The 25,691-nt window shown below is 49.8% G+C and overlaps 1 protein-coding gene across 1 annotated transcript in view; it reads left to right on the top strand.

Annotated features, from left to right (window-relative positions):
- The window catches only part of VTCN1 (V-set domain containing T cell activation inhibitor 1), a 210,484-nt gene extending 188,337 nt beyond the window's left edge, over window positions 1-22,147 (top strand). Inside the window, exons 3-5 of the mRNA XM_086933554.1 lie at window positions 12,975-13,319; window positions 20,457-20,711; window positions 22,023-22,147. Coding sequence (XP_086789680.1) covers window positions 12,975-13,319; window positions 20,457-20,711; window positions 22,023-22,147 — 725 coding nt within the window. The remainder of the gene's footprint in view (window positions 1-12,974; window positions 13,320-20,456; window positions 20,712-22,022) is intronic.
- Window positions 22,148-25,691: the final 3,544 nt, after the last annotated feature.

Below are 25,691 nucleotides of genomic sequence, written 5' to 3'. Positions count from 1 at the left end.
TGGTGGTGGATGTGGTGGTGGATGTGGTGGTGGTGGTGGATGTGGCGGTGGTGGAGGTGGTGGTGGTGGATGTGGTGGTGGTGGATGTGGTGGTGGATGTGGTGGTGGATGTGGTGGATGTGGTGGTTGTGGTGGTGGTGGTGGTGGTGGATGTGGGGGTTGTGGTGGTGGTGGTGGTGGATATGGTGGATGTGGCGGTGGATGTCATGGTGGATGTGGTGGTGGATGTGGTGGTGGAAGTGATGGTGGTGGGTGTGGTGGTGGTGGATGAGGTGGTGGATGAGGTGGTGGATGTGGTGGTGGATGAGGTGGTGGATGAGGTGGTGGATGTGGTGGTGAATGTGGTGGTGGATGTGGTGGTGGATGTGGTGGTGGTGGATGCGGTGATGGATGTGGTGGTGGTGGTGAATGTGGTGGTGGTGGTGGATGCGGTGGTGGTGGATGCGGTGGAAGTGGTGGATGTGGTGGTGGATGTGGTGGTTGTGGTGGATGTGGTGGTTGTGGTGGATGTGGTGGTTGTGGTGGATGTGGCGGTGGTGGGTGTGGCGGTGGTGGATGTGGTGGTGGATGTGGTGGTGGTGGTGGTGGATGGGGTGGTGGATGTGGTGATGGTGTATGTGATGGTGTATGTGGTGGTGGATGTGATGGTGGATGTGGTGGTGGATGTGGTGGTGGTGGATGTGGTGATGGTGGATGCGGTGATGGTGGAAGCGGTGGTGGATGGGGTAGATGTGGTGGATGGTGGTGGTGGATGTCATGGTGGATGTGGAGGTGATGGTGGATGTGATGGTGGATGTGGTGGTGGTGGTGGATGTGATGGTGGATGTGGTGGTGGTGGTGGATGTGATGGTGGATGTGGTGGTGGATGCGGTGGTGGTGGATGCGGTGGTGGTGGTGGTGGTGGTGGATGGGGTGGTGGATGTGCTGGTGGATGTGGTGGTGGTGGTGGATGCGGTGGATGTGGTGGTGGTGGTGGATGTGGTGGTGGTGGATGCGGTGGTGGTGAAAGTGGTGGTGGATGTGCGGTGGTGGTGGATGTGGTGGTGGTGGATGCGGTGGTGGTGAAAGTGGTGGTGGTGGATGTGGCGGTGGTGGATGTGGCGGTGGTGGATGTGGCGGTGGTGGATGTGGTGGTGGATGTGGTGGTGGATGTGATGGTGGATGTGGTGTTGATGGTGGATGCGGTGGTGGTGGATGTGGTGATGGTGGATGCGGTGGTGTTGGTGGATGCGGTGGTGGTGGTGGATGGGGTGGTGGTGGTGGATGGGGTGGTGGTGGTGGATGTGGTGGTGGATGTCATGGTGGATGTCATGGTGGATGTGGAGGTGATGGTGGATGTGGTGGTGGTGGTGGATATGATGGTGGATGTGATGGTGATGGTGGATGTGGTGGTGGATGCGGTGGTGGTGGATGTGGTGATGGTGGATGCAGTGGTGGATGTGGTGGTGGTGGTGGATGGGGTGGTGGTGTTGGTGGATGGGGTGGTGGTGGATGTGGTGGTGGTGGATGGGGTGGTGGTGGTGGTGGATGGGGTGGTGGATGTAGTGGTGGTGGGTGTGGTGGATGTGGTGGATGTGGTGGTGATGGTGGATGTGGTGGTGGATGTGGTGGTGGATGCAGTGGTGGATGCGGTGGATGTGGTGGCGGTGGATGTGGTGGTGGATGCGGTGGTGGATGCGGTGGATGTGGTTGTGGTGAATGCAGTGGTGGTGGTGGATGCGGTGGATGTGGTGGTGGATGTGGTGGTGATGGTGGATGTGGTGGTGTTCAGTGGGAATTTGCCGGACAATTTACATTAAGATGTTTTATACTTCATGGACATTTTCAGGGTTGTCTTTGCTTTGTTGTGAAAACTAAAGGGCAGACCGAAACGAAGATCTGAACCCATCTACCCTTGAACAACCAACATAGTACCATGGCACTCGTGCACTGCAATGCTTGCACCAAAATCTGCACAGAATGAGCAATGCAAACACATTTGCACTGATTGCTGCAGAAGCCCGTTTTGTGCAGCCATCCATCTGTGAAAATATTATATTTGCACTTAGAAGGTCGATGCAAAACAAGCTGATGCAAAATTCACTGCACTTGTACAAAGTTTGCATAGTCTGGCCACACTCAGAAGTTTTTCGTTGTCCAGGCTGCAGTTACACGTGTGCTTACAAGCATCTTTCTGAGCGTGTACGTGTGTGTTTGAGAGAGAAAAACAGAGCGAGAGAGAGAGAGGGGCATAATATGAGAGAGAAACAGAGACAGTCATGAAGACAGATAGGCTGCGGAAAGAGTGACTGAAAGAAAAAGAGTAAAAGAAGGGGAACAGCAGAGAGAGTAATGAAAGCTGAGAGCAAAAAAAAATGTGCATGCAAAAGGGAGAACGAGAGTGCCACGGAGGCTAAGAGTAAATGTGTGTGTGTTTGAGCGTGCGAGTGAGAGAATACAAGAGACGAGTGAAATGTAAATGCGGGGGCCTTTGAAGTGAAGCTTCACTTGTGTGTGAGAGGTGTGGGAGGAGTGCGGCTCGACTGAGCCAGAGCGCACACTGGGGGAAGCTTGTGGGGCGGAGCTGCTGGGGAACAGATGGCAGATGGCTGGCGATTTGATGCTGTGCACGAGCATTTCACGGGCACATCACCAAATCGCCAGCTAGTTAAACATCTGTTTAAGCCCCTTTATATTGAGCTCCCGCTCTCAATGCGCATGTGCGCATTGAGATAGGTCGCTCGACCTAAAAATGGTCAGCTGACATAGATGCAGGCCCACTAGGGGAGGAACATTTCACTACTTTTTGTAAATTCCAAACCTTTTCATCCACTAAAAGAACTGCCTTTGTTAACATTTCAATGCCTTCCATAGGACCATAAAATTGACTTTCCCCCTTTTGAACTTTATCTGGCTTCTTAAAACGGACCCATTGACTCACAACAACACAACAATCTTTCATTCCATGCTTGATGTCATGCAGGGTTTTCCCTTGCAAAATGAAGGTTGAATTCTATCACCAACCACATCTTCTGACCCAGAGTACAAAACTAGCTCCGAATAACCATCCTGGATCATATTTAGATCTCGGGTTTCAACACAAATGGGGAATACCCTGTAACATCACAATTAGATACTCCATACACCCAAACAGTGTTTTTTCATTTGTACCTCCCAATCACTCTTACTCTTAACATCCAATTGATTGGTGTTGCGAATCACCCCATTTAAACGCTCTACCATACCATTATTATTCGGATTATATAATGATGCGGTCCTGTGTTTAATTCCCAATCTGGCACATCAAATTGGTAGAGATACCTTCCAACCAAAATATCTGATCTAAAAAAAAAACAAAATAGCATCTGAACCTTGAAAACAGGCCACCTAGAGAGCACATATCATAACACAATGACAAATGTGAGTGTTAACCCAATTGGACTCCTTATATCCATGGCTACAGACTCCCACGGCAATTTTGTATGGGAAACATACCCATCGGTGGTTTCAAAGTGATCAAAGACTTGACGGCGCTTTTTTAAACAGAATAGTCATGTACATATCGCTCAAATTCAATAGCCGTGCCAGCCAAGAAGAAAATCAGCGATAACGTTTTCATTTCCGGGCACATGCACAATTTTATAAGTATAGTCTTTGAGTCGCACAGAAGATCTAGCTATTCTAGCCAATGCATTTATTGTGCCTTACATAGTATGACATTTTAACTAATGGCTTATGATCACATCTAAGAGTGCATAGTCAAGAATTTCTTTTTAATAACGCAATACTTCTCTTCCGTGGGAGACAGAGAACTCGAATCATATTCAATGACACCTTCAGGACCAACCTTCTCCACCTGAGTCAAATCAGAACCTAACCCTTTACAACTTCCAGCAGTCTGTATAACACAAGCGGCATTCAGATCAAAACTCTTAAGAGAAGCCACATTTGTCATGCATTCCTTCGTTCTGCAAAAATCCAAATCATATTCTGTTGTCCATTCAAATTTACACCTATTCTTCAACAATTGTCTGATGTTATAATTTTTAGCTGCAAAATTTGCAATGTATTTGGAGCAAAATTCTGCAAGTCAAATAAAGAGTCGCACTTCATCTTTACAACTAGGAGCAGGTGCACTCCGTATAGCATCAACCAAGGGCGGTACGGTCCTAATTCCATTACAATCAATGCCTCAGCTACGTAACTCTATCCTCAGCAAAGGAACACTTTGAAAACTCCACAGTCAAACTTCTTGGTTCAAAAATACCCAAAACCTCTTCTAAAATTGATCATGTTCAGATTTGTCCCTTTCAAAACCCAGAAAGTCATCTTGGAAAGATTTCACACGTTTTATTCTTCCAAATAGAGGATTCATCAGCCGTTGAAAAAATGCTGTGGTAGATGCCAGACCAAAAGGAATGCGTTTAAACTGATAACATCCTCTAGGTGTAATAAGTGTGTTACTTCTATACTATCATCTAGGACATTTGGTGGTACGCCGCCGACAAATCAATTGTGGAGAACCCTCTGGCATGTTTCAACATAGACAACACTTCATATATTCTGAGTAATGGAAGTTGATCCACTACAATATTACTATTTAAATGGCATGAATCGACACATAATCTTAACTTGCCATTGCTACAGTGTGCCACAACTAAAGGTGCAATCCATGCAGAAGCTTCAGTAGCCTCAATTATATCTGTGGCTATAACTTTTCCAATTGATTCGCTACTTCTTCCCTCAAAGATAAGGGAATGTTCCTGGCTTTGTGTGTTTTAGACACAGCGCTTTCTATGTTGAAATTCACATACATTGCCAATTTTCCTACTAAAACAGTTAGGAAACTTCTTTAATGTCGAGGACCGAATTGACTATATTTTGACACACCGCAGCGCGGCAAGTCTTCCTGCTGAGCTGCAGTGCGTGTAAATACAAGAGCAGGAAGGTGTCATATTTAGAAGATACGGCGGATTCCTGTCCTTCTCCCCTGCACAAACAGCAGCTGTAGCCAACGCAGACACCCTTATGCCACGGTGCAAGTGTGCGTGCTCTGCGGGGATGATTGTTGTGCAGGAAGGGAAACCTTCCAGCACAAAAACAATCATTAATGGTGTTTTGCTCCTTCGATGTGGGCTGCAGAGTGCAGCAGCGTAGAAAGAGCAAAACACGAGGAGAAATAAAAGTATTTTTGCTGGTTGCACCACTTTTACGCCTTCCCTGGGGAGGCGTAGTATTCTGATGCATTCCCAGGTTTACGCCACTTTGTAACTCTGGGAATGTGTCGGGTTCCATGGTTGTTGCGTGAGAACACCCACAGAAACACCCATGGCACGCCCGTTTCACGCAGAGTAATGAGTGAAAGGGGCCTATATTTACAAGGCCATGAAAAGTCATGCAGGGTGACTTTATGTGGCCTTGTAAATATGGGCAGGCACACGCGCTGCCAGTGCGTCTAAAACAGTGGCGCATCGGCGGTACAAGGGGCTTGTAAAGTGAGGCCGACGTCTCCCACTCTTGCAGCTTCATCTACCACCAATATCTGCCCTTTGCTGTTGGGCTCCACAATGACATTGGCTTTTTTCTGATCAAGCCAACCCAAAACAGATGGACCTTTCTTGCCCTCTTACAATTTACCGTATGCATGTCTGTTCCTAAATTCAAATTTAAATCCAATCACATCAATGCTCTCAAACTGTGCCCTTCAGGTAGCATATCCGTGGTGAATAGTTTTGTTCTAAGCTTCCACACAAAATACTGCCCCAAACATCATCGTTAATAATGGTAAACGAGGATACAGAATCAGCAAACATTGTAAGATTCACTCTTCCAATCTTCATCCAACAATCAGGTTTGTTTCACCTACAAAAACCCATCTTAAATATTCAAAATAAGTTTTTCCTGAGGTTTGTAGGCACCTTCTGTATCTTCCACCTCTCCCTCTGCAACATCATCACCACAGCCATCATGCTCACTTACAACCTTGACTTTCTTGGATTTCTTTCTACAAACTTTAGCATAATTGCTCACAACACCGCAGCCACTACATTCAACCTCCTTGCAGAACACGACTTAGTAAATGCCAAACGGTCCAAATCACCAAACCTAGAACACCTGGGGGGTTCCCTAACTGAATTCGAACCCTTTCAACTACTTCCAATTCCTAGTCCTACCACCAATTTTAGATACAACATCCATTTTTTTTGTTTCAGGCTTCAAAGCACTTGCACACTACTAGCTGTTTCTGCTTTGTGGACAATAGCAAGCACATCATTGAACGCTGCATCCCTATTCACCCACAACCTTCTTGGAATGCAGGGTTATGAGCATGCATGACCACTTGATCACAAATGAAATCCTGCTGCAACACACCAAAGGCACAATCCTCTGCTAATTTATTAAATTCATTAAGGTTCTCATCAACAGACTCCCACTGATGTTGCTTTCTCTGCAGGAACTTATATCATGTAATACCACCGCAAACTTGGTGAAGGGTCATATACTCTGCCCTGTCTTGGGTGGGTGACAGCAGGCCTTGCCCTTTCGGTTAACACCCGCGAAGGGTCATATACTCTGCCCTGTCTTGGGTGGGTGACAGCAGGCCTTGCCCTTTGGGTTAACATTGATGAAGGGTCATATACTATGCCCTGTCTTGGGTGGGTGACAGCAGGCCTTGCCCTTTGGGTTAACACCGGTGAAGGGTCATATACTCTGCCCTGTCTTGGGTGGGTGACAGCAGGCCTTGCCCTTTGGGTTAACACTGGCGAAGGGTCATATACTCTGCCCTGTCTTGGGTGGGTGACAGCAGGCCTTGCCCTTCAGGTTAACACTGGCGAAGGGTCATATACTCTGCCCTGTCTTGGGTGGGTGATAGCAGGCCTTGCCCTTTGGGTTAACACCGGCGAAGGGTCATATACTCTGCCCTGTCTTGGGTGGGTGACAGCAGGCCTTGCCCTTTAGGTTAACACCGGCGAAGGGTCATATACTCTGTCCTGTTTTGGGTGGGTGACACCAGGCCTTGCCCTTTGGGTTAACACTGGCGAAGGGTCATATACTCTGCCCTGTCTTGGGTGGGTGATAGCAGGCCTTGCCCTTTGGGTTAACACCGGTGAAGGGTCATATACTCTGCCCTGTCTTGGGTGGGTGACAACAGGCCTTGCCCTTTGGGTTAACACTGGCGAAGGGTCATATACTCTGCCCTGTCTTGGGTGGGTGATAGCAGGCCTTGCCCTTTGGGTTAACACCGGCGAAGGGTCATATACTCTGCCCTGTCTTGGGTGGGTGATAGCAGGCCTTGCCCTTTGGGTTAACACTGGCGAAGGGTCATATACTCTGCCCTGTCTTGGGTGGGTGATAGCAGGCCTTGCCCTTTGGGTTAACACTGGCGAAGGGTCATGTACTCTGCCCTGTCTTTGGTGGGTGACAGCAGGCCTTGACCTTTGGGTTAACACCGGCGAAGGGTCATATACTCTGCCCTGTCTTGGGTGGGTGATAGCAGGCCTTGCCCTTTGGGTTAACACTGGTGAAGGGTCATATACTCTGCCCTGTCTTGGGTGGGTGACAGCAGGCCTTACCCTTTGGGTTAACACCGGCGAAGGGTCATATACTCTGCCCTGTCTTGGGTGGGTGACAGCAGGCTTTACCCTTTGGGTTAACACCGGCGAAGGGTCATATACTCTGCCCTCTCTTGGGTGGGTGACAGCAGGCCTTGCCCTTTGGGTTAACACCGGCGAAGGGTCATATACTCTGCCCTGTCTTGAGTGGGTGATAGCAGGCCTTGCCCTTTGGTTTAACACTGGCGAAGGGTCATATACTCTGCCCTGTCTTGGGTGGGTGATAGCAGACCTTGCCCTTTGGGTTAACACTGGCGAAGGGTCATATACTCTGCCCTGTCTTGGGTGGGTGATAGCAGGCCTTACCCTTTGGGTTAACACCGGCGAAGGGTCATATACTCTGCCCTGTCTTGGGTGGGGGATAGGCCTTGCCCTTTGGGTTAACACCGGCAAAGGGTCATATACTCTGCCCTGTCTTGGGTGGGTGACAGCAGGCCTTGCCCTTTGGGTTAACACCGGTGAAGGGTCATATACTCTGCCCTGTCTTGGGTGGGTGACAGCAGGCCTTGCCCTTTGGGTTAACACTGGCGAAGGGTCATATACTCTGCCCTGTCTTGGGTGGGTGATAGCAGGCCTTGCCTTTTGGGTTAACACCGGCGATGGGTCATATTCTCTGCCCTGTCTTGGGTGGGTGATAGCAGGCCTTGCCCTTTGGGTTAACACCGGCGAAGGGTCATATACTCTGCCCTGTCTTGGGTGGGTGATAGCAGGCCTTGCCCTTTGGGTTAACACCGGCGAAGGGTCATATACTCTGCCCTGTCTTGGGTGGGTGATAGCAGGCCTTGCCCTTTGGGTTAACACTGGCGAAGGGTCATATACTCTGCCCTGTCTTGGGTGGGTGACAGCAGGCCTTGCCCTTTGGGTTAACACCGGCGAAGGGTCATATACTCTGCCCTGTCTTGGGTAGGTGACAGCAGGCCTTGCCCTTTGGGTTAACACCGGTGAAGGGTCATATACTCTGCCCTGTCTTGGGTGGGTGACAGCAGGCCTTGCCCTTTGGGTTAACACTGGCGATGGGTCATATACTCTGCCCTGTCTTGGGTGGGTGACAGCAGGCCTTGCACTTTGGGTTAACACTGGCGAAGGGTCATATACTCTGCCCTGTCTTGGGTGGGTGATAGCAGGCCTTGCCCTTTGAGTTAACACTGGCGAAGGGTCATATACTCTGCCCTGTCTTGGGTGGGTGATAGCAGGCCTTGCCCTTTGAGTTAACACTGGCGAAGGGTCATATACTCTGCCCTGTCTTGGGTGGGTGATAGCAGGCCTTGCCCTTTGGGTTAACACTGGCGAAGGGTCATATACTCTGCCCTGTCTTGGGTGGGTGACAGCAGGCCTTGCCCTTTGGGTTAACACCGGCGAAGGGTCATATACTCTGCCCTGTCTTGGGTGGGTGACAGCAGGCCTTGCCCTTTGGGTTAACACCGGCGAAGGGTCATATACTCTGCCCTGTCTTGGGTGGGTGACAGCAGGCCTTGCCCTTTGGGTTAACACCGGCGAAGGGTCATATACTCTGCCCTGTCTTGGGTGGGTGATAGCAGGCCTTGCCCTTTGGGTTAACACTGGCGAAGGGTCATATACTCTGCCCTGTCTTGGGTGGGTGATAGCAGGCCTTGCCCTTTGGGTTAACACTGGCGAAGGGTCATATACTCTGCCTTGTCTTGGGTGGGTGACAGCAGGCCTTGCCCTTTGGGTTAACACCGGCGAAGGGTCATATACTCTGCCCTGTCTTGGGTGGGTGATAGCAGGCCTTGCCCTTTGGGTTAACACTGGTAAAGGGTCATATACTCTGCCCTGTCTTGAGTGGGTGATAGCAGGCCTTACCCTTTGGGCTAACACCGGTGAAGGGTCATATACTCTGCCCTGTCTTGGGTGGGCGACAGCAGGCCTTGCCCTTTGGGTTAACACTGGTGAAGGGTCATATACTCTGCCCTGTCTTGGGTGCGTGATAGCAGGCCTTGCCCTTTGGGTTAACACTGGCGAAGGGTCATATACTCTGCCCTGTCTTGGGTGGGTGATAGCATGCCTTGCCCTTTGGGTTAACACTGGCGAAGGGTCATGTACTCTGCCCTGTCTTTGGTGGGTGACAGCAGGCCTTGACCTTTGGGTTAACACCGGCGAAGGGTCATATACTCTGCCCTGTCTTGGGTGGGTGATAGCAGGCCTTGCCCTTTGGGTTAACACTGGTGAAGGGTCATATACTCTGCCCTGTCTTGGGTGGGTGACAGCAGGCCTTACCCTTTGGGTTAACACCGGCGAAGGGTCATATACTCTGCCCTGTCTTGGGTGGCTGACAGCAGGCTTTACCCTTTGGGTTAACACCGGCGAAGGGTCATATACTCTGCCCTCTCTTGGGTGGGTGACAGCAGGCCTTGCCCTTTGGGTTAACACCGGCGAAGGGTCATATACTCTGCCCTGTCTTGAGTGGGTGATAGCAGGCCTTGCCCTTTGGTTTAACACTGGCGAAGGGTCATATACTCTGCCCTGTCTTGGGTGGGTGATAGCAGACCTTGCCCTTTGGGTTAACACTGGCGAAGGGTCATATACTCTGCCCTGTCTTGGGTGGGTGATAGCAGGCCTTACCCTTTGGGTTAACACCGGCGAAGGGTCATATACTCTTCCCTGTCTTGGGTGGGTGATAGGCCTTGCCCTTTGGGTTAACACCGGCAAAGGGTCATATACTCTGCCCTGTCTTGGGTGGGTGACAGCAGGCCTTGCCCTTTTGGTTAACACCGGTGAAGGGTCATATACTCTGCCCTGTCTTGGGTGGGTGACAGCAGGCCTTGCCCTTTGGGTTAACACTGGCGAAGGGTCATATACTCTGCCCTGTCTTGGGTGGGTGATAGCAGGCCTTGCCTTTTGGGTTAACACCGGCGATGGGTCATATTCTCTGCCCTGTCTTGGGTGGGTGATAGCAGGCCTTGCCCTTTGGGTTAACACCGGCGAAGGGTCATATACTCTGCCCTGTCTTGGGTGGGTGATAGCAGGCCTTGCCCTTTGGGTTAACACCGGCGAAGGGTCATATACTCTGCCCTGTCTTGGGTGGGTGATAGCAGGCCTTGCCCTTTGGGTTAACACTGGCGAAGGGTCATATACTCTGCCCTGTCTTGGGTGGGTGACAGCAGGCCTTGCCCTTTGGGTTAACACCGGCGAAGGGTCATATACTCTGCCCTGTCTTGGGTGGGTGACAGCAGGCCTTGCCCTTTGGGTTAACACCGGTGAAGGGTCATATACTCTGCCCTGTCTTGGGTGGGTGACAGCAGGCCTTGCCCTTTGGGTTAACACTGGCGATGGGTCATATACTCTGCCCTGTCTTGGGTGGGTGACAGCAGGCCTTGCACTTTGGGTTAACACTGGCGAAGGGTCATATACTCTGCCCTGTCTTGGGTGGGTGATAGCAGGCCTTGCCCTTTGAGTTAACACTGGCGAAGGGTCATATACTCTGCCCTGTCTTGGGTGGGTGATAGCAGGCCTTGCCCTTTGAGTTAACACTGGCGAAGGGTCATATACTCTGCCCTGTCTTGGGTGGGTGATAGCAGGCCTTGCCCTTTGGGTTAACACTGGCGAAGGGTCATATACTCTGCCCTGTCTTGGGTGGGTGACAGCAGGCCTTGCCCTTTGGGTTAACACCGGCGAAGGGTCATATACTCTGCCCTGTCTTGGGTGGGTGACAGCAGGCCTTGCCCTTTGGGTTAACACCGGCGAAGGGTCATATACTCTGCCCTGTCTTGGGTGGGTGACAGCAGGCCTTGCCCTTTGGGTTAACACCGGCGAAGGGTCATATACTCTGCCCTGTCTTGGGTGGGTGATAGCAGGCCTTGCGCTTTGGGTTAACACTGGCGAAGGGTCATATACTCTGCCCTGTCTTGGGTGGGTGATAGCAGGCCTTGCCCTTTGGGTTAACACTGGCGAAGGGTCATATACTCTGCCTTGTCTTGGGTGGGTGACAGCAGGCCTTGCCCTTTGGGTTAACACCGGCGAAGGGTCATATACTCTGCCCTGTCTTGGGTGGGTGATAGCAGGCCTTGCCCTTTGGGTTAACACTGGTAAAGGGTCATATACTCTGCCCTGTCTTGGGTGGGTGATAGCAGGCCTTACCCTTTGGGCTAACACCGGTGAAGGGTCATATACTCTGCCCTGTCTTGGGTGGGCGACAGCAGGCCTTGCCCTTTGGGTTAACACTGGTGAAGGGTCATATACTCTGCCCTGTCTTGGGTGCGTGATAGCAGGCCTTGCCCTTTGGGTTAACACTGGTAAAGGGTCATATACTCTGCCCTGTCTTAGGTGGGTGATAGCAGGCCTTACCCTTTGGGTTAACACCGGTGAAGGGTCATATACTCTGCCCTGCCTTGGGTGGGTGACAGCAGGCCTTACCCTTTGGGTTAATACTGGCAAGGGCCATGTACTCTGCCCTCTTTTATTGGTGCATGGCCCTGTCCAAGGGTTATAGTCCTCTTGTAATAGGGTGAATGACAGAAAGCCATGCCTGTGGCTGCACATTGACAGTGGGTCGCATACTCTGCCCTCTCCTGTTGGGTGGATGGCAGAAGGACCTGGGAGAAGGGCCTGCCACTGAAATAACCATGGGTACAGGGTAATACATGCTCCCTTCTCATTGTGGGTAGGGGGAGGAAGGCCCTGCCCATGGGGCATGCATTGGTAGATGGTCATAGACTCTGCCACTTCAGTTGGGTGGGTTGTGGCAGGCTCTGCCCATGTGGTATGCATGGGCAAATGGTTATAGGCTCTGCCGCATGATATGGGTGGATCACAGAAGTACCTGCCCATGGGGTACACATTAGTAGATGGTGGTAGGTTCCGCCGCTTGAGTTGGGTGGATCACAGAAGTACCTGCCCATGGGGTACGCATTAGTAGATGGTGGTAGGTTCCGCCGCTTGAGTTGGGTGGATGATAACAGACACTGCCCAAGGGGAACGCATTGGTAGATGGTCGTGGGTTCTACCGCTTGAGTTGGGTGGATGATAACAGACACTGCCCATGGGGAACGCATTGGTAGATGGTGGTAGGTTCCGCCGCTTGAGTTGGGTGGATGATAACAGACACTGCCCATGGGGAACGCATTGGTAGATGCTGGTAGATTCCGCCGCTTGAGCTGGGTGGATGAACAGATACTGCCCATGGGGAACGTTTTGGTAGATGGTGGTAGGTTCCGCCGCTTGTGTTGGGTGGATGATAACAGATACTGCCCATGGGGAACGCATTGGTAGATGGTGGTAGGTTCCACCGCTTGAGTTGGGTGAATGAACAGATACTGCCCATGGGGAAGGCTTTGGTAGATGGTCGTGGGTTCTACCGCTTGAGTTATCTGGGTAACAGATGGCCTTGAGTAGATCTCTCATGGAAACCTGTTCTTTGCCTTCCAGGAAGCATCTCCAACACTGTGAAAGCCTCCACCTCGGTGAGCCGTATTGGGGACGTGGGCCTCCTGCTCTGTACCTTCACTCCCGATATAAAACAGAATAACGTCATCCTGTGGGAGAAGGAGGGAGTGAGCGGCATCGTCTACCGCTATGAAAAGGGCGCCGACAACCTCAAGGACCAGAACTCCATCTTCAAGGGCCGGGCTGAGCTGTTCCCGACACAGGTGGGATCAGGCAACGCCTCGCTGAAGCTGACCGACGTCAAGCTGGATGACGCTGGGACCTACAAGTGCTCCGTGACCACGTCTGCTGGCGCAGGAAGCGCCAAGATGGAGTTCCGGGTTGGAAGTAAGTGGCATGCTTCAAAGCACTGGTAGTATCATGAGATTTGTACACTTGCACCCATGATCAGCACAGCTCAACCTTCCAGGGCTTGTGGCTCCATAAACTCACAGAATGGCATGCTGGTGTGCCACCCTACTCTATAGTGCACAGAAGAGAAGACCTCCAAGGTAGTGCTGCGAAGAGAGTGAGGTCTGTGGTGTGTGGAGACAGCAAGGTCTGAAACTAAGACAAGGGCATGCATGAGTCTGAAATGCAGGGGCTAGACAGTGACCAAGGGCTGCACTGACAGGAAGAGAATCTTTGGATACCTACGTCAGTAAGACATTGTCTCTAGTGACCAGAAGCTGGAGTGATACCGACCAGTGAGAAGGCCAGGCCTTCCGCATCCAGAAGAGACGGCTGATCAGTAGAAACGAGAAGACAGTAGGATATCTATAGTGACAAGAAGAGGCTAACCTAACTTTAAGACTTTCGGTATTCACAGAAGGCATTCAGGAGTCCTAAAGTTAGGAGTCCTAACTTCTGCGAATACCAAAATGGGTCAGTGCCTTCTGTGAATACCAAAATAAGTAAGTGCCTTCTGTGAATACCAAAATGAGTAAGTGCCTTCCAAAATGAGTAAGTGCCTTCTGTGAATACCTAAATGGTAGTAAGTTTAGATTTTTGTCTTAAGTTACTTCTGTGAATCGGGCCCCAGGAGAGGGTACATGGTCTGTAGAGGCCAGGAGAGAGTACATGGTCTATGGAGGCCAGAAGAGAGTACATGGTCTATGAAGGCCAGGAGAGGGTACATGGTCTGTGGAGTCCAGAAGAGAGTACATGATCTGTAGAGGCCAGGAGAGAGTGCATGGTCTATGGAGGCCAGAAGAGAGTACATGGTCTGTAGAGAACGGTTGAGGGTACATGGTCTATAAAGCCCAGAAGAGTGTACATGATCTGTAGAGGCCAGGAGAGAGTACATGGTCTGTAGAGGCCAGGAGAGAGTACATGATCTGTAGAGGCCAGGAGAGGGTACATGGTCTGCAGAGGCCAGGAGAGAGTACATGGTCTGTAGAGGCAAGAAGAGAGTACATGGTCTATGGAGGCCAGAAGAGAGTACATGGTCTGTAGAGGCCAGAAGAGAGTACATGGTATGTAGAGGCCAGGAGAGGGTACATGGTCTGTGGAGTCCAGAAGAGAGTACATGGTCTATGGAGGCCAGAAGAGAGTACATGGTCTGTAGAGGCCAGAAGAGAGTACATGGTCTGTAGAGGCCAGAAGAGAGTACATAGTCTGTAGAGGCCAGGAGAGGGTACAACGTCTATGGAGGCCAGAAGAGAGTACATGGTCTATGAAGGCCAGGAGAGGGTACATGGTCTGTGGAGTCCAGAAGAGAGTACATGGTCTGTAAAACCCATAAGAGAGTACATGGTCTGAAGAAGCCAGGAGAGGGTACATGGTCTATGGAGTCCAGAAGAGAGTACATGGTCTGTGGAGGCCAGAAGAGAGTACATGGTCTATGGAGGCCTGAAGAGAGTACATGGTCTGAAGAAGCCAGGAGAGGGTACATGGTCTATGGAGTCCAGAAGAGAGTACATGGTCTGTGGAGGCCAGAAGAGAGTACATGGTCTATGGAGGCCTGAAGAGAGTACATGGTCTGTAGAGGCCAGGAGAGTGTACATGGTCTATGGAGTCCAGAAGAGAGTACATGGTCTGTGGATGCCAGAAGAGAGTACATGGTCTATGGAGGCCTGAAGAGAGTACATGGTCTGTAGAGAACGATTGAGGGTACATGGTCTGTAAAGGGCAGAAGAGAGTTCATGGCTTGTGGAGATCTTTAGAGAGTACATGGTCTGTAGAGGCCAGAAAAGAGTACATGGTCTGTAGAGGCCAGAAGAGAGTACATGGTCTGTAGAGGCCAGGAGAGGGTACAACATTTTAGGAGGCAAGAAGAGAGTACATGGTCTATGAAGGCCAGGAGAGGGTACATGGTCTGTGGAGTCCAGAAGAGAGTACATGGTCTGTAGAGGCCAGGAGAGGGTACATGGTCTGTGGAGTCCAGAAGAGAGTACATGGTCTGTAGAGGCCAGGAGAGGGTATGTGGTCTGTGGAGTCCAGAAGAGAGTACATGGTCTGTTGAGGCCAGGTGAGGGTACATGGTCTGTGGAGTCCAGAAGAGAGTACATGATCTGTAGAGGCCAGGAGAGAGTACATGGTCTATGGAGGCCAGAAGAGAGTACATGGTCTGTAGAGAACGATTGAGGGTACATGGTCTGTAAAGCCCAGAAGAGAGTACATGGCCTGTAAAGGGCAGAAGTGAGTTCATGGCTTGTGGAGATCTTTAGAGAGTACATGGCCTGTAAAGGGCAGAAGAGAGTTCACGGCTTGTGGAGATCATTAGAGGGTACATGGTCTGTAGAAGCCAGAAGACAGTACATGGTCTGTGGAGACCAGAAGAGAGTACATGGCCTGTAGAAACCAGAGGAGAGGAACTGATCTGTAGTCACTACAAGGGAGTTTAATGGACAAGAAGGCATGGCCAGGTCTCTGGTGAGTAGGAACGGATCATAGTCTGTAAAGACAAGGAGAGAGGAAGTGGTGTGTGGGGAGCAGAAGGGAAGGCTGATCTGTAGGCACCACAGAGGTGTGTCATATCTATTATGACAAGAAGACATTGCTTGGTTTCTTTGACAGGAAATGTGGCTCGGTCTACGGTGCCCAGACGTGAAGGTCTGTAGTGACTATAAGAGAGATTTGGGTCTGCTACTCGCAGAAAAGAGCAAAAACAACACAAGGCGATGGATGGAATGCTTGAATAATCTCAGCCACTGGCAATCGCGTGGGCCACATCCCAATCCATTGCTTGCCCACCATGCCACATCAGCTACGGATTTGTATACTTATTGTGTTGCCCTAAGTGGGATGGGTATGCCCAGGCGTGGGTCCTGTGCACACTGTATCTTTGGACCCAAGCTGTACCCAGCTGATGAGCCCATAACTAGGGAGAAACAATCCTGAGATGCTTGTGTTCCAGTTCAGGGAGGACCTGGCTTGGCACTTGGGGATGGATTGATCTGATTGGAGCAGAGTCAATACTGATCTGCATATATCTGGGTCCATACTGAGGTTGCATGGCGTCCAATAAAACAATGGATTGGAATGCAGCCCAACTGATTACCAGTGGCTGAGAATAATTCAAGCATTCATCACTGTTTTATATACTTATTGTGAATACCAGAAACGAGGGCAGGGTTTACAGTGACCAGAAATGAGACCAGGTTCCAGTAGGGCACACACTGAGTCTGTACCACAATGCACCCTCGGTGATGTTTGCCCAGCACAGGAAGGGACAGTGCATCCAATTACAGAACCCACTGTGCTTCCCTCAGTGCAGATGCAAACTCTGACTGTTCATGCCTGCCCTGAGGGGAGCATTCCTGAAAGGCAGAGCCTTGAAAGGCTGAAGATCTGCTTTTTTCATCCAGCCAATCCTACTTCATTCATTCTTGGGAGGGGCAGAATACCCCTGCAGGCGGGAGCTGTGAGGGGACCTGCTGGTCAGAGGATGGGTGGGGAGGCCCTCACGACCCTTGTAACCTCCTCCCATGGGGTGTCATCGGGCACACTGACTGTGAGCAATCTCTTTGTAGCATCCAGTTTGTCCGCCTTCTTATCGCCTCTTTGCCTCTTTACTTGCATCTGTAATCTGGTTTAAACTAGAGGCACAGGCGTGCCTCATTTGCATAGGACCACACCCCCATGCAAATGAGGGCATGCCCCCTTGAGGTCACACAGACGCACATTTGAGCCCAGATTCTCAAAGGTTTAGCTTTGGATTAACGCAAACCCGAAGCTAAACCTGTTTTGGGATTAACAAACAAACGCAAATTGGTATTTGCATTGGTTAATACAGAAAAGTAACGCAAAACAACGCAAAATGCTGCTTTGCATTCCCTTGGATCATGGGGGCGTTACATGGGTGATACACGGGTGCTCCCATGCAAGCAGGCTTTTGACTCTAAACCCTATATACTATCATCGGCAAGCAGCGTTTAGTGGCAAAAATCAACTACTGGAAAGTATGCGTCAAAAGGAGAAATGCTTTCATTTCTCCGTGCTTTTCTGACTTCCATTGGTGATGTCTCCGCTTCCACGGCTCATTGAGAGGTTTTGATGTCTGTGCTGCTGGCAATGGTGTTGCTGTTGAGAGATTAAGGTTGACGTCGCTGTTAAGATGAACACTGTGGGTGATAACTGATTTATTTACCTGCGAAAGGATCTTTTTCCAAATAAGATTGTGTTGATCGCAGTGGAAGCATCTTGTGTTGACACAGTAATTAGTTGGTAGTAATTGAGTGCTTTAAGGTTAGTGTCACCTGCATTGTGTCAAAACAAGTGTTGAGCTCTCCCAGGAAGCAAAGGTTTGGGTGGCCAAATATTATATCCAAGACAAAGTCCCCGCGGGCTTTGGCGATGGTGGCTTAGTCTGCAGGTGGTTGGAAGAGGAGAAGGAATGAGGCAGAAAAGGTTGGGAGTGGTGAACAACGAACCAGGAAGGAGTGTAGGGATTCTTACTCTGGGGTTGAGTGGTTCTTGACGGATGTCGTCAAAAGAGGTTTGCTACACTATAGCCAACACCCCACTATACTTGTTGTTGTGGTGATTTCTGCAGTAGTTTAGTAGCCATGTGGTATAGCTTTGTGCAATACGGCTAACATCAAACTTTATGTGATGAAGAGGCGGTCCAGCCAATCATGAGTGTGGATTATGCTCCTATGGATCTTTCATTGATCAGGATACAAGATACGTGGGTGTGGGAGTACCAGAAGGCGTTTATGATGTCCTTTGTGGTGTTGGTGCTTGCTCTTTGTTTACTATAATGGTTACCCTATTGGTTGGTTCTCTAGAGGTGAGCTCTATTACTTGCCCTATTAGTTGGTTCTACAGAGGTGAGCTCTATTGGCTTCCCTATTGGTGGTTTTCCAGACGTGAGCTCTATTGGCTGCCTATGTGTTGGTTCTGCAGAGGTGAGCTCTATTGGCTGCCCTATTGATTGGTTCGCCAGAGGTGCAGTCTATTGGTTGCCCTATTGGTTGGCTTTCTAGAGGTGTGCTGTATTATTTACCCTATAGGTTTGTTCTCCAGAGGTGAGCTCTATTGGCTTCCCCATTAATTGGTTCTCCAGAGGGGATCCCTATTGGCTGCCCTGTGTGTTGGTTCTCCAGAGGTGAGCTCTATTGGCTGCCCTATTTGTTGGTTCTCCAGAGGTGAGCTGTAGTGGCTGCCCTATTAGTTGGTTCTCCAGAGGTGAGCTCTATTATTTGCCCTCTTGTTGGTTCTCCAGTGGTGAGCTCTATTGGCTGCCCTATGTGTTGATTCTCCAGAGGTGAGCTGTATTATTTGCCCTACTGGTTTGTTCTCTAGAGATGAGCTCTATTGGCTGCCCTATGTGTTGCTTCCCCAGAGGTGAGCTCTATTGGCTGCCTCATTGGTTGGTTCTCCAGAGGTGTGCTATATTATCTGCCCTATTGGTTGGTTCTCCAGAGGTGAGGTCTATTATTTGCCCTGTTGGTTGGTTCTCCAGAGGTGAGGTCTATTATTTGCCCTACTGGTTGGCTCTCTAGAGGTTAGCTCTACTGGCTGCCCTATTGTTTGCTTCTCCAGAGGTGAGGTCTATTATTTTGCCCGTTGGTTGGTTCTCCAGAGGTGAGGTCTATTATTTGCCCTATTGGTTGGTTTTCCAGAGGTGAGCTCTGTTATTTGCCCTGTTGGTTGGTTTTCCAGAAGTGAGCTCTGTTATTTGCCCTATTGGTTGGTTCGCCAGAGGTGCAGTCTATTAGTTGCCCTATTGGTTGGCTTTCTAGAGGTGTGCTCTATTATTTACCCTATAGGTTGGTTCTCCAGAGGTGAGCTCTATTGGCTTCCCCATTAATTAGTTCTCCAGAGGGGATCCCTATTGGCTGCCCTGTGTGTTGGTTCTCCAGAGGTGAGCTCTATTGGCTGCCCTATTATTTGGTTCTCCAGAGGTGAGCTCTATTATTTGCCCTCTTGTTGGTTCTCCAGTGGTGAGCTCTACTGGCTGCCCAATTGGTTGGTTCTCCAGAGGTGAGCTCTATTGGCTGCCCTATGTGTTGGTTCTCCAGAGGTGAGCTCTATCGGCTGCCCTATGTGTTGATTCTCCAGAGGTGAGCTCTATTGGCTGCCTCATTGGTTGGTTCTCCAGAGGTGTGCTATATTATCTGCCCTATTGGTTGGTTCTCCAGAGGTGAGGTCTATTATTTGCCCTACTGGTTTGTTCTCTAGATATGAGCTCTTGGCTGCCCTATGTGTTGGTTCCCCAGAGGTGAGCTCTATTGGCTGCCTCATTGGTTGGTTCTCCAGAGGTGTGCTATATTATCTGCCCTATTGGTTGGTTCTCCAGAGTTGAGGTCTATTATTTTGCCCGTTGGTTGGTTCTCCAGAGGTGAGGTCTATTATTTGCTTTGTTGGTTGGTTCTCCAGAGGTGAGCTATATTATTTGCCCTACTGGTTGGCTCTCTAGAGGTTAGCTCTACTGGCTGCCCTATTGGTTGATTCTCCAGAGGTGAGGTCTATTATTTTGCCCGTTGGTTGGTTCTCCAGAGGTGAGGTCTATTATTTGCTTTGTTGGTTGGTTCTCTAGAGGTGAGCCCTATTGGTTGCCCTGTTGGTTGGTTTTCCAGAGGTGAGCTCTGTTATTTGCCCTGTTGGTTGGTTCTCCAGAGGTGAGGTCTATTATTTGCTTTGTTGGTTGGTTCTCTAGAGGTGAGCTCTATTGGTTAGTTGTCCAGAGGTGAGCTGACTGCTACTGTACTTGATCTTTGCCACATAAAGCATGAACAGAGAGCACTATTTTACCAAGGTACAGGTGATGTCAGCAGTGGGCATGTGTGAAGAGGATCTTGCAAGATTACTGAAGCTCTTTTTTGGGTAGCTGCAGGGAATCGGAAGTTGAGAGCCCTGGCTGATATTGAGATGGTATATGCACGACCTTTTGACTAAACCAATATTTACTCAAATGTTTTAGAATTGAAAAACATACTTTTGCTTGAGTGGACAAAGCTCCACAAAGTTGTAGCCACACCTCTCAACCTCCGTGTCCACAAGACTCAGACACACTGTAACTTTTGTATTTCCAACCAGTGTACAGGCCCGTGGATGTCACCAGTCCCACCAACCATTCTCTGATGTGCTCTTCAGCTGCGTGGTATCCACAACCTACTGTGAGCTGGCTCAACAAGACCTCTGGTGCCAATCTTACCCAGAACTATACACCGGAGCAGGGTCTGGGCATCACATGGCTGGTAAACTCGGAGCTGACCATCACCACTGAGGCAGAGTATACATGCGTGGTGGAGAACAAACTAGCCCGGGGCTCCGTGGATGTCAAGTTGATGGGTATGTGTGTCACTTTTACCACAAATACCACCTGTAATGCATGTGTGGTGGAGAACGAACTAGCCAGGGGTTCTGTGGATGTCATGTTGAAAAGTATGTGTGCCACCTTTACCACAAACACCACCAGTAGTGCGTGTGTGGCGGAGAACGAATTAGCCAGGGGTTCTGTGAATGTCGTGTTGAAAGGTATGTGTGCCACCTTCACCACAAACACCACCCGTAATGCGTGTGTGGCGGAGAACGAACTAGCCAGGGGTTTTGTGGATGTGAGGTTGAAAGGTATGTGTGCCACCTTTACCACAAACATCACTCATAATGCGTGTGTGGTGGAGAACGAACTAGTCAGGGGTTCTGTGGATGTCATGTTGAAAGGTATGTGTGCCACCTTTACATCAAATACCACCCATAGTGCATGTGTGGTGGAGAACGAACTAGCCAGGCGTTCTGTGGATGTCATGTTGAAAGGTATGTGTGCCACCTTTACCACAAACACCACCCATAGTGTGTGTGTGGTGGAGAACGAACTAGCCAGGGGCTCCGTGGATGTCAAGTTGAAAGGTATGTGTGCCACCTTTACCACAAACACCACCCGTATTGCGTGTGTGATGGAGAACAAACTAGCCAGGGGTTCTCTGGTTGTCAAGTTGAAAGGTATGTATGCCACCTTTACCACAAACACCACCCGTAGTACTTGTGTAGCGGCGAACGAACTAGCCATGGGTTCTGTGGATGTCATGTCACATGTCACAGATCAGTGCTCACCAGCTCACAACTCGGTGCTTACTGATATAAGCTCTGTAGCTCACATCTCGGTGCTCACATTTCTATGCTCACCAGCTCATAACTCTGTGCTCCCAACTCTGTGCTCACCAACTCACACTTCAGTAATCATGGTTGTATGCTCACCAGCTCAGTGCTCACATTTCTATGCTCACCAGATCAGTACTCATGGCTGTATGCTCACCAGCTCACAGCTCGGGGATCACAGACCTCTGCTCACCAGCTCACATCTCAAAGCTTCCAGCACCCCTCATTATGTTCACTGCTGTGAATATACATTTTCTGTGTCTGGCTGAAAACATCATAAAACTGCTCTACTGAAGATGCAAGAGTCAGGGTTCCGCTGGCACCCCATTTCCACGGATACCCCAACAGTGCCATGCAGTGCCATGTGCTCCTGACACTGGCACTGCAAAGCCATGCACAAGTGCTCAACTCAGCAGGGTGACAAGGTCTGCCGTAGATCTGCACACCTGTGTCTGGAGATGAGACCACATGTTCATGACACCTGTTTCTTTTCTTCATTTTCAGCCTCTGGCCAACTGCTGAAAGAAAGCACACTGCGGGTCCTCAGCGCCGCCCCTTACCTGCTACACCACACCCCCATTCAGGGGTCCCTCCTCACCGTGGGCGCCCTGCTCGTTACGCTATTGTAGAGCCACAGGCAGTCCCCCCTACCTGCCCAGGTAAGCATGCAGTAAGAGATAGCTGCCTGCCCAGGTAAGCATGAAGTAAGATTTGTGGGTGATCTCTGCCTGCCCAGGTAAGCATGGAGTAAGATGTGCGGCATCCTTCCTGCCCAGGTAAGCATGGAGTAAGATGTGTGAATCAACCCTTCCTGCCCAGGTAAGCATGGGTAAGATGTCCGTCATCTCTTCCTGCCCAGGTAAGCATGGAGTAAGATTTGTGAGTGATCTCTACCTGCCCAGGTAAGCATGGAGTAAGATTTGTGAGTGATCTCTACCTGCCCAGGTAAGCATGGAGTAAGATTTGTGAGTGATCTCTGCCTGCCCAGGTAAGCATGGAGTAAGATTTGTGAGTGATCTCTACCTGCCCAGGTAAGCATGGAGTAAGATTTGTGAGTGATCTTTGCCTGCCCAGGTAAGCATGGAGTAAAATGTGCGGCATCCTTCCTGCCCAGGTAAGCGTGGAGTAAGATGTGTGAATTAACCCTTCCTGCCCAGGTAAGCATGGGTAAGATGTCCGTCATCTCTTCCTGCCCAGGTAAGCATGGGTAAAATGTATGTCATCACTTCCTGCCCAGGTAAGCATGGGTAAGATGTCCGTCATCTCTTCCTGCCCAGGTAAGCATAGGTAAAATGTGTGTCATCTCTTCCTGCCCAGGTAAGCATGGGTAAGATTTCCGTCATCTCTTCCTGCCCGGGTAAGCATGGGTAAAATGTGTCATCTCTTTCTGCCCAGGTAAGCATGGATTAAGATGTGTGTCATCTCTTCCTGCCCTGGTAAGCGTGGAGTAAGATGTGTGAGTCAACCCTTCCTGCCCAGGTAAGCATGGAGTAAGATCTGTGTCATCTCTTCCTGCCCAGGTAAGCATGGAGTAAGATTTGTGAGTATTCTCTGTCTGCCCAGGTAAGCATGGAGTAAGATTTGTGAGTGATCTCTACCTGCCCAGGTAAGCATGGAGTAAGATTTGTGAGTGATCTTTGCCTGCCCAGGTAAGCACGGAGTAAGCTGTGCATCATCCTTCCTGCCCAGGTAAGCGTGGAGTAAGATGTGTGAATCAACCCTTCAGGCTCAGGTAAGCATGGGTAAAATGTGTGTCATCTCTTCCTGCCCAGGTAAGCATGGGTAAAATGTGTGTCATCTCTTCCTGCCCAGGTAAGCATGGGTAAGATGTCCGTCATCTCTTCCTGCCCAGGTAAGCATGGGTAAAATGTGTCATCTCTTCCTGCCCAGGTAAGCATGGATTAAGATGTGTGTCATCTCTTCCTGCCCTGGTAAGGATGGAGTAAGATGTGTGAGTCAACCCTTCCTGCGCAGGTAAGCATGGGATAAGATGTGTGTCATCTCTTCCTGCCCAGGTAAGCATGGAGTAAGATGAGTGTCATCTCTTCCTGCCCAGGTAAGCATAGGTAAAATGTGTCATCCCTTCCTGACCGGGCAAGCATGGGTAAGATGTGTGAGTTAACACTTCCTGCCCAGGTAAGCATGGAGTAAGATGTGTGAGTTAACACTTCCTGCCCAGGTAAGCATGGAGTAAGATGTGAGTCACCTCTTTCTGCCCAGGTAAGTGTGGAGTAAGATGTGTGAGTCAACACTTCCTGCCCAGGTAAGTGTGGAGTAAGATGTGTGAGTTAACACTTCCTGCCCAGGTAAGCATGAAGTAAGATGTGTGTCATCTCTTCTGTCCAGGTAAGTGTGGAGTAAGATGTGAGTCACCTCTTTCTGCCCAGGTAAGTGTGGAGTAAGATGTGTGTCAACACTTCCTGCCCAGGTAAGTGTGGAGTAAGATGTGTGAGTTAACACTTCCTGCCCAGGTAAGCATGAATTAAGATGTGTGTCATCTCTTCCTGTCCAGGTAAGTGTGGAGGAAGAAGTGAGTCACCTCTTTCTGCCTAGGTAAGTGTTGGAGTAAGATGTGTGACTCAACACTTCCTGCCCAGTAAAGCATGGAGTAAAATCTGTGTCATCTCTTTCTGCCCAGGTAAGTGTGGAGTAAGATGTGTGAGTCAACGCTTCCTGCTCAGGTAAGTGTGGAGTAAGATGTGAGTCACCTCCTTCTGCCCAGGTAAGTGTGGAGTAAGATGTGTGAGTCAACACTTCCTGCCCAGGTAAGCATGGAGTAAGATGTGTGTCATCTCTTCCTGCCCAGATAAGCATGGGTAAGATATGTGTGTCATCCCTTCCTACCCAGGTAACCATAGGTCACACATGTTTTAAGTGCAGGTGAAGCTCCAATATTAAAAGGTCAGAGTTAAAAAAGAATGACCTTAGTAGCGCAGGTAACAAACGTGAACTTTTAAAAGGTGAAGACATTGTGTTCTGTTTCCATGTGGGAGGAGAGGGTCGAATGTTGGGGGGTGCAATGGTCCAGAACTGAGTATTTCTTCTTTTTCTTTCAGGATACGTGAGAGACCACCAATCATCAGCAGGAATCGCGAAGGACCGCCCTGAAACACAGCTTCATTGAAGAATGTTTGCGTCCTGCCTGGGTATCTCTTCGTTCATAGGCTGCAATCGCTGCCAGTCCAACCGCCCCACGGAGGAGAATACCAGCAGCCCAAGATCACACAGAGTATCATCAGAAAAAGAGAATCACTGGAGGAGCCCGCTAATGCCGAACAAAACTCAATATTAGAGATTCTATTCTAGAAAAGGCTAAATCAGCTCCTAATGACTTGACGGGGAAGAAAAATGTAAACCTAGAAGACTTTGTCAAATGACAGAATGGATAAAGTATAAAAGGACAGGTTACATAAAAACGTACAAGAAACGGAAGGGGTTGTTGGGGGCAGTGACTGTAAAAACACAACCAGGGACAGGGTGCTGATGAGATGGAGGAAGGAGTGAAAAGTACCATGTGAACAAGCAAGGGCCTGCCCCAGAAGTCCAACCTGCCCAGGAGGGCAGTACAACTACCTGCCGTGCAGGAGTGCAGTAACTACCTGTAGAAACTAGTAACTACTAGTGACTTGTAGTAACTACCACAATCAGCCAGCACCACCCCTAAGGTGGGGCAGGTGAGGTGGACAAGACGTTTCCAATTCCTCCATCTTGGGAGGGCAGGAATTAACATATCAGGGCTAGGGTAGTGGTCCTTCTCACAGGAATTGGTCAATTATAGGGTGTAGACACCCTAAAGGTAGGTAGCCCATTGGCTACTACCTCTTTTCCCCTTTAACGCCCCTAAATCTAGGGCCTCATTTATGAAAAGTGACGCATCGCTGCGTGAAAACAGCGATGCGTCACTTTTCACTGCGCACTCCTTGCGACACCAATGATGCGTCATATTTACGGTATGACGCATCATGTCGCAAGGACTTACAGATACGTCAGTATTTCTGACGTATCTGTAAGCGCAAAAGTGACGCATTGCTGGAGTGTGTCACAAAAGTGAAGCAACTCCAGCAATGCGTCCTTTCACATGGGGAAAGCCCCATGTGAAAGGGCTTGCGTCAGTCTTACGCCTGCTGTGAGGCAGGCGCAAGATTTTGACGCAACCGCATCCTAAAAGTGACG

The sequence above is a fragment of the Lissotriton vulgaris genome, chromosome 8 (genome assembly GCF_964263255.1).
Source record: "Lissotriton vulgaris chromosome 8, aLisVul1.2, whole genome shotgun sequence".
Lineage (NCBI taxonomy): Eukaryota > Metazoa > Chordata > Amphibia > Caudata > Salamandridae > Lissotriton > Lissotriton vulgaris.
Note: the sequence above shows the minus strand (reverse complement) of the source record. Positions and strands in the feature narration are given on the sequence as shown.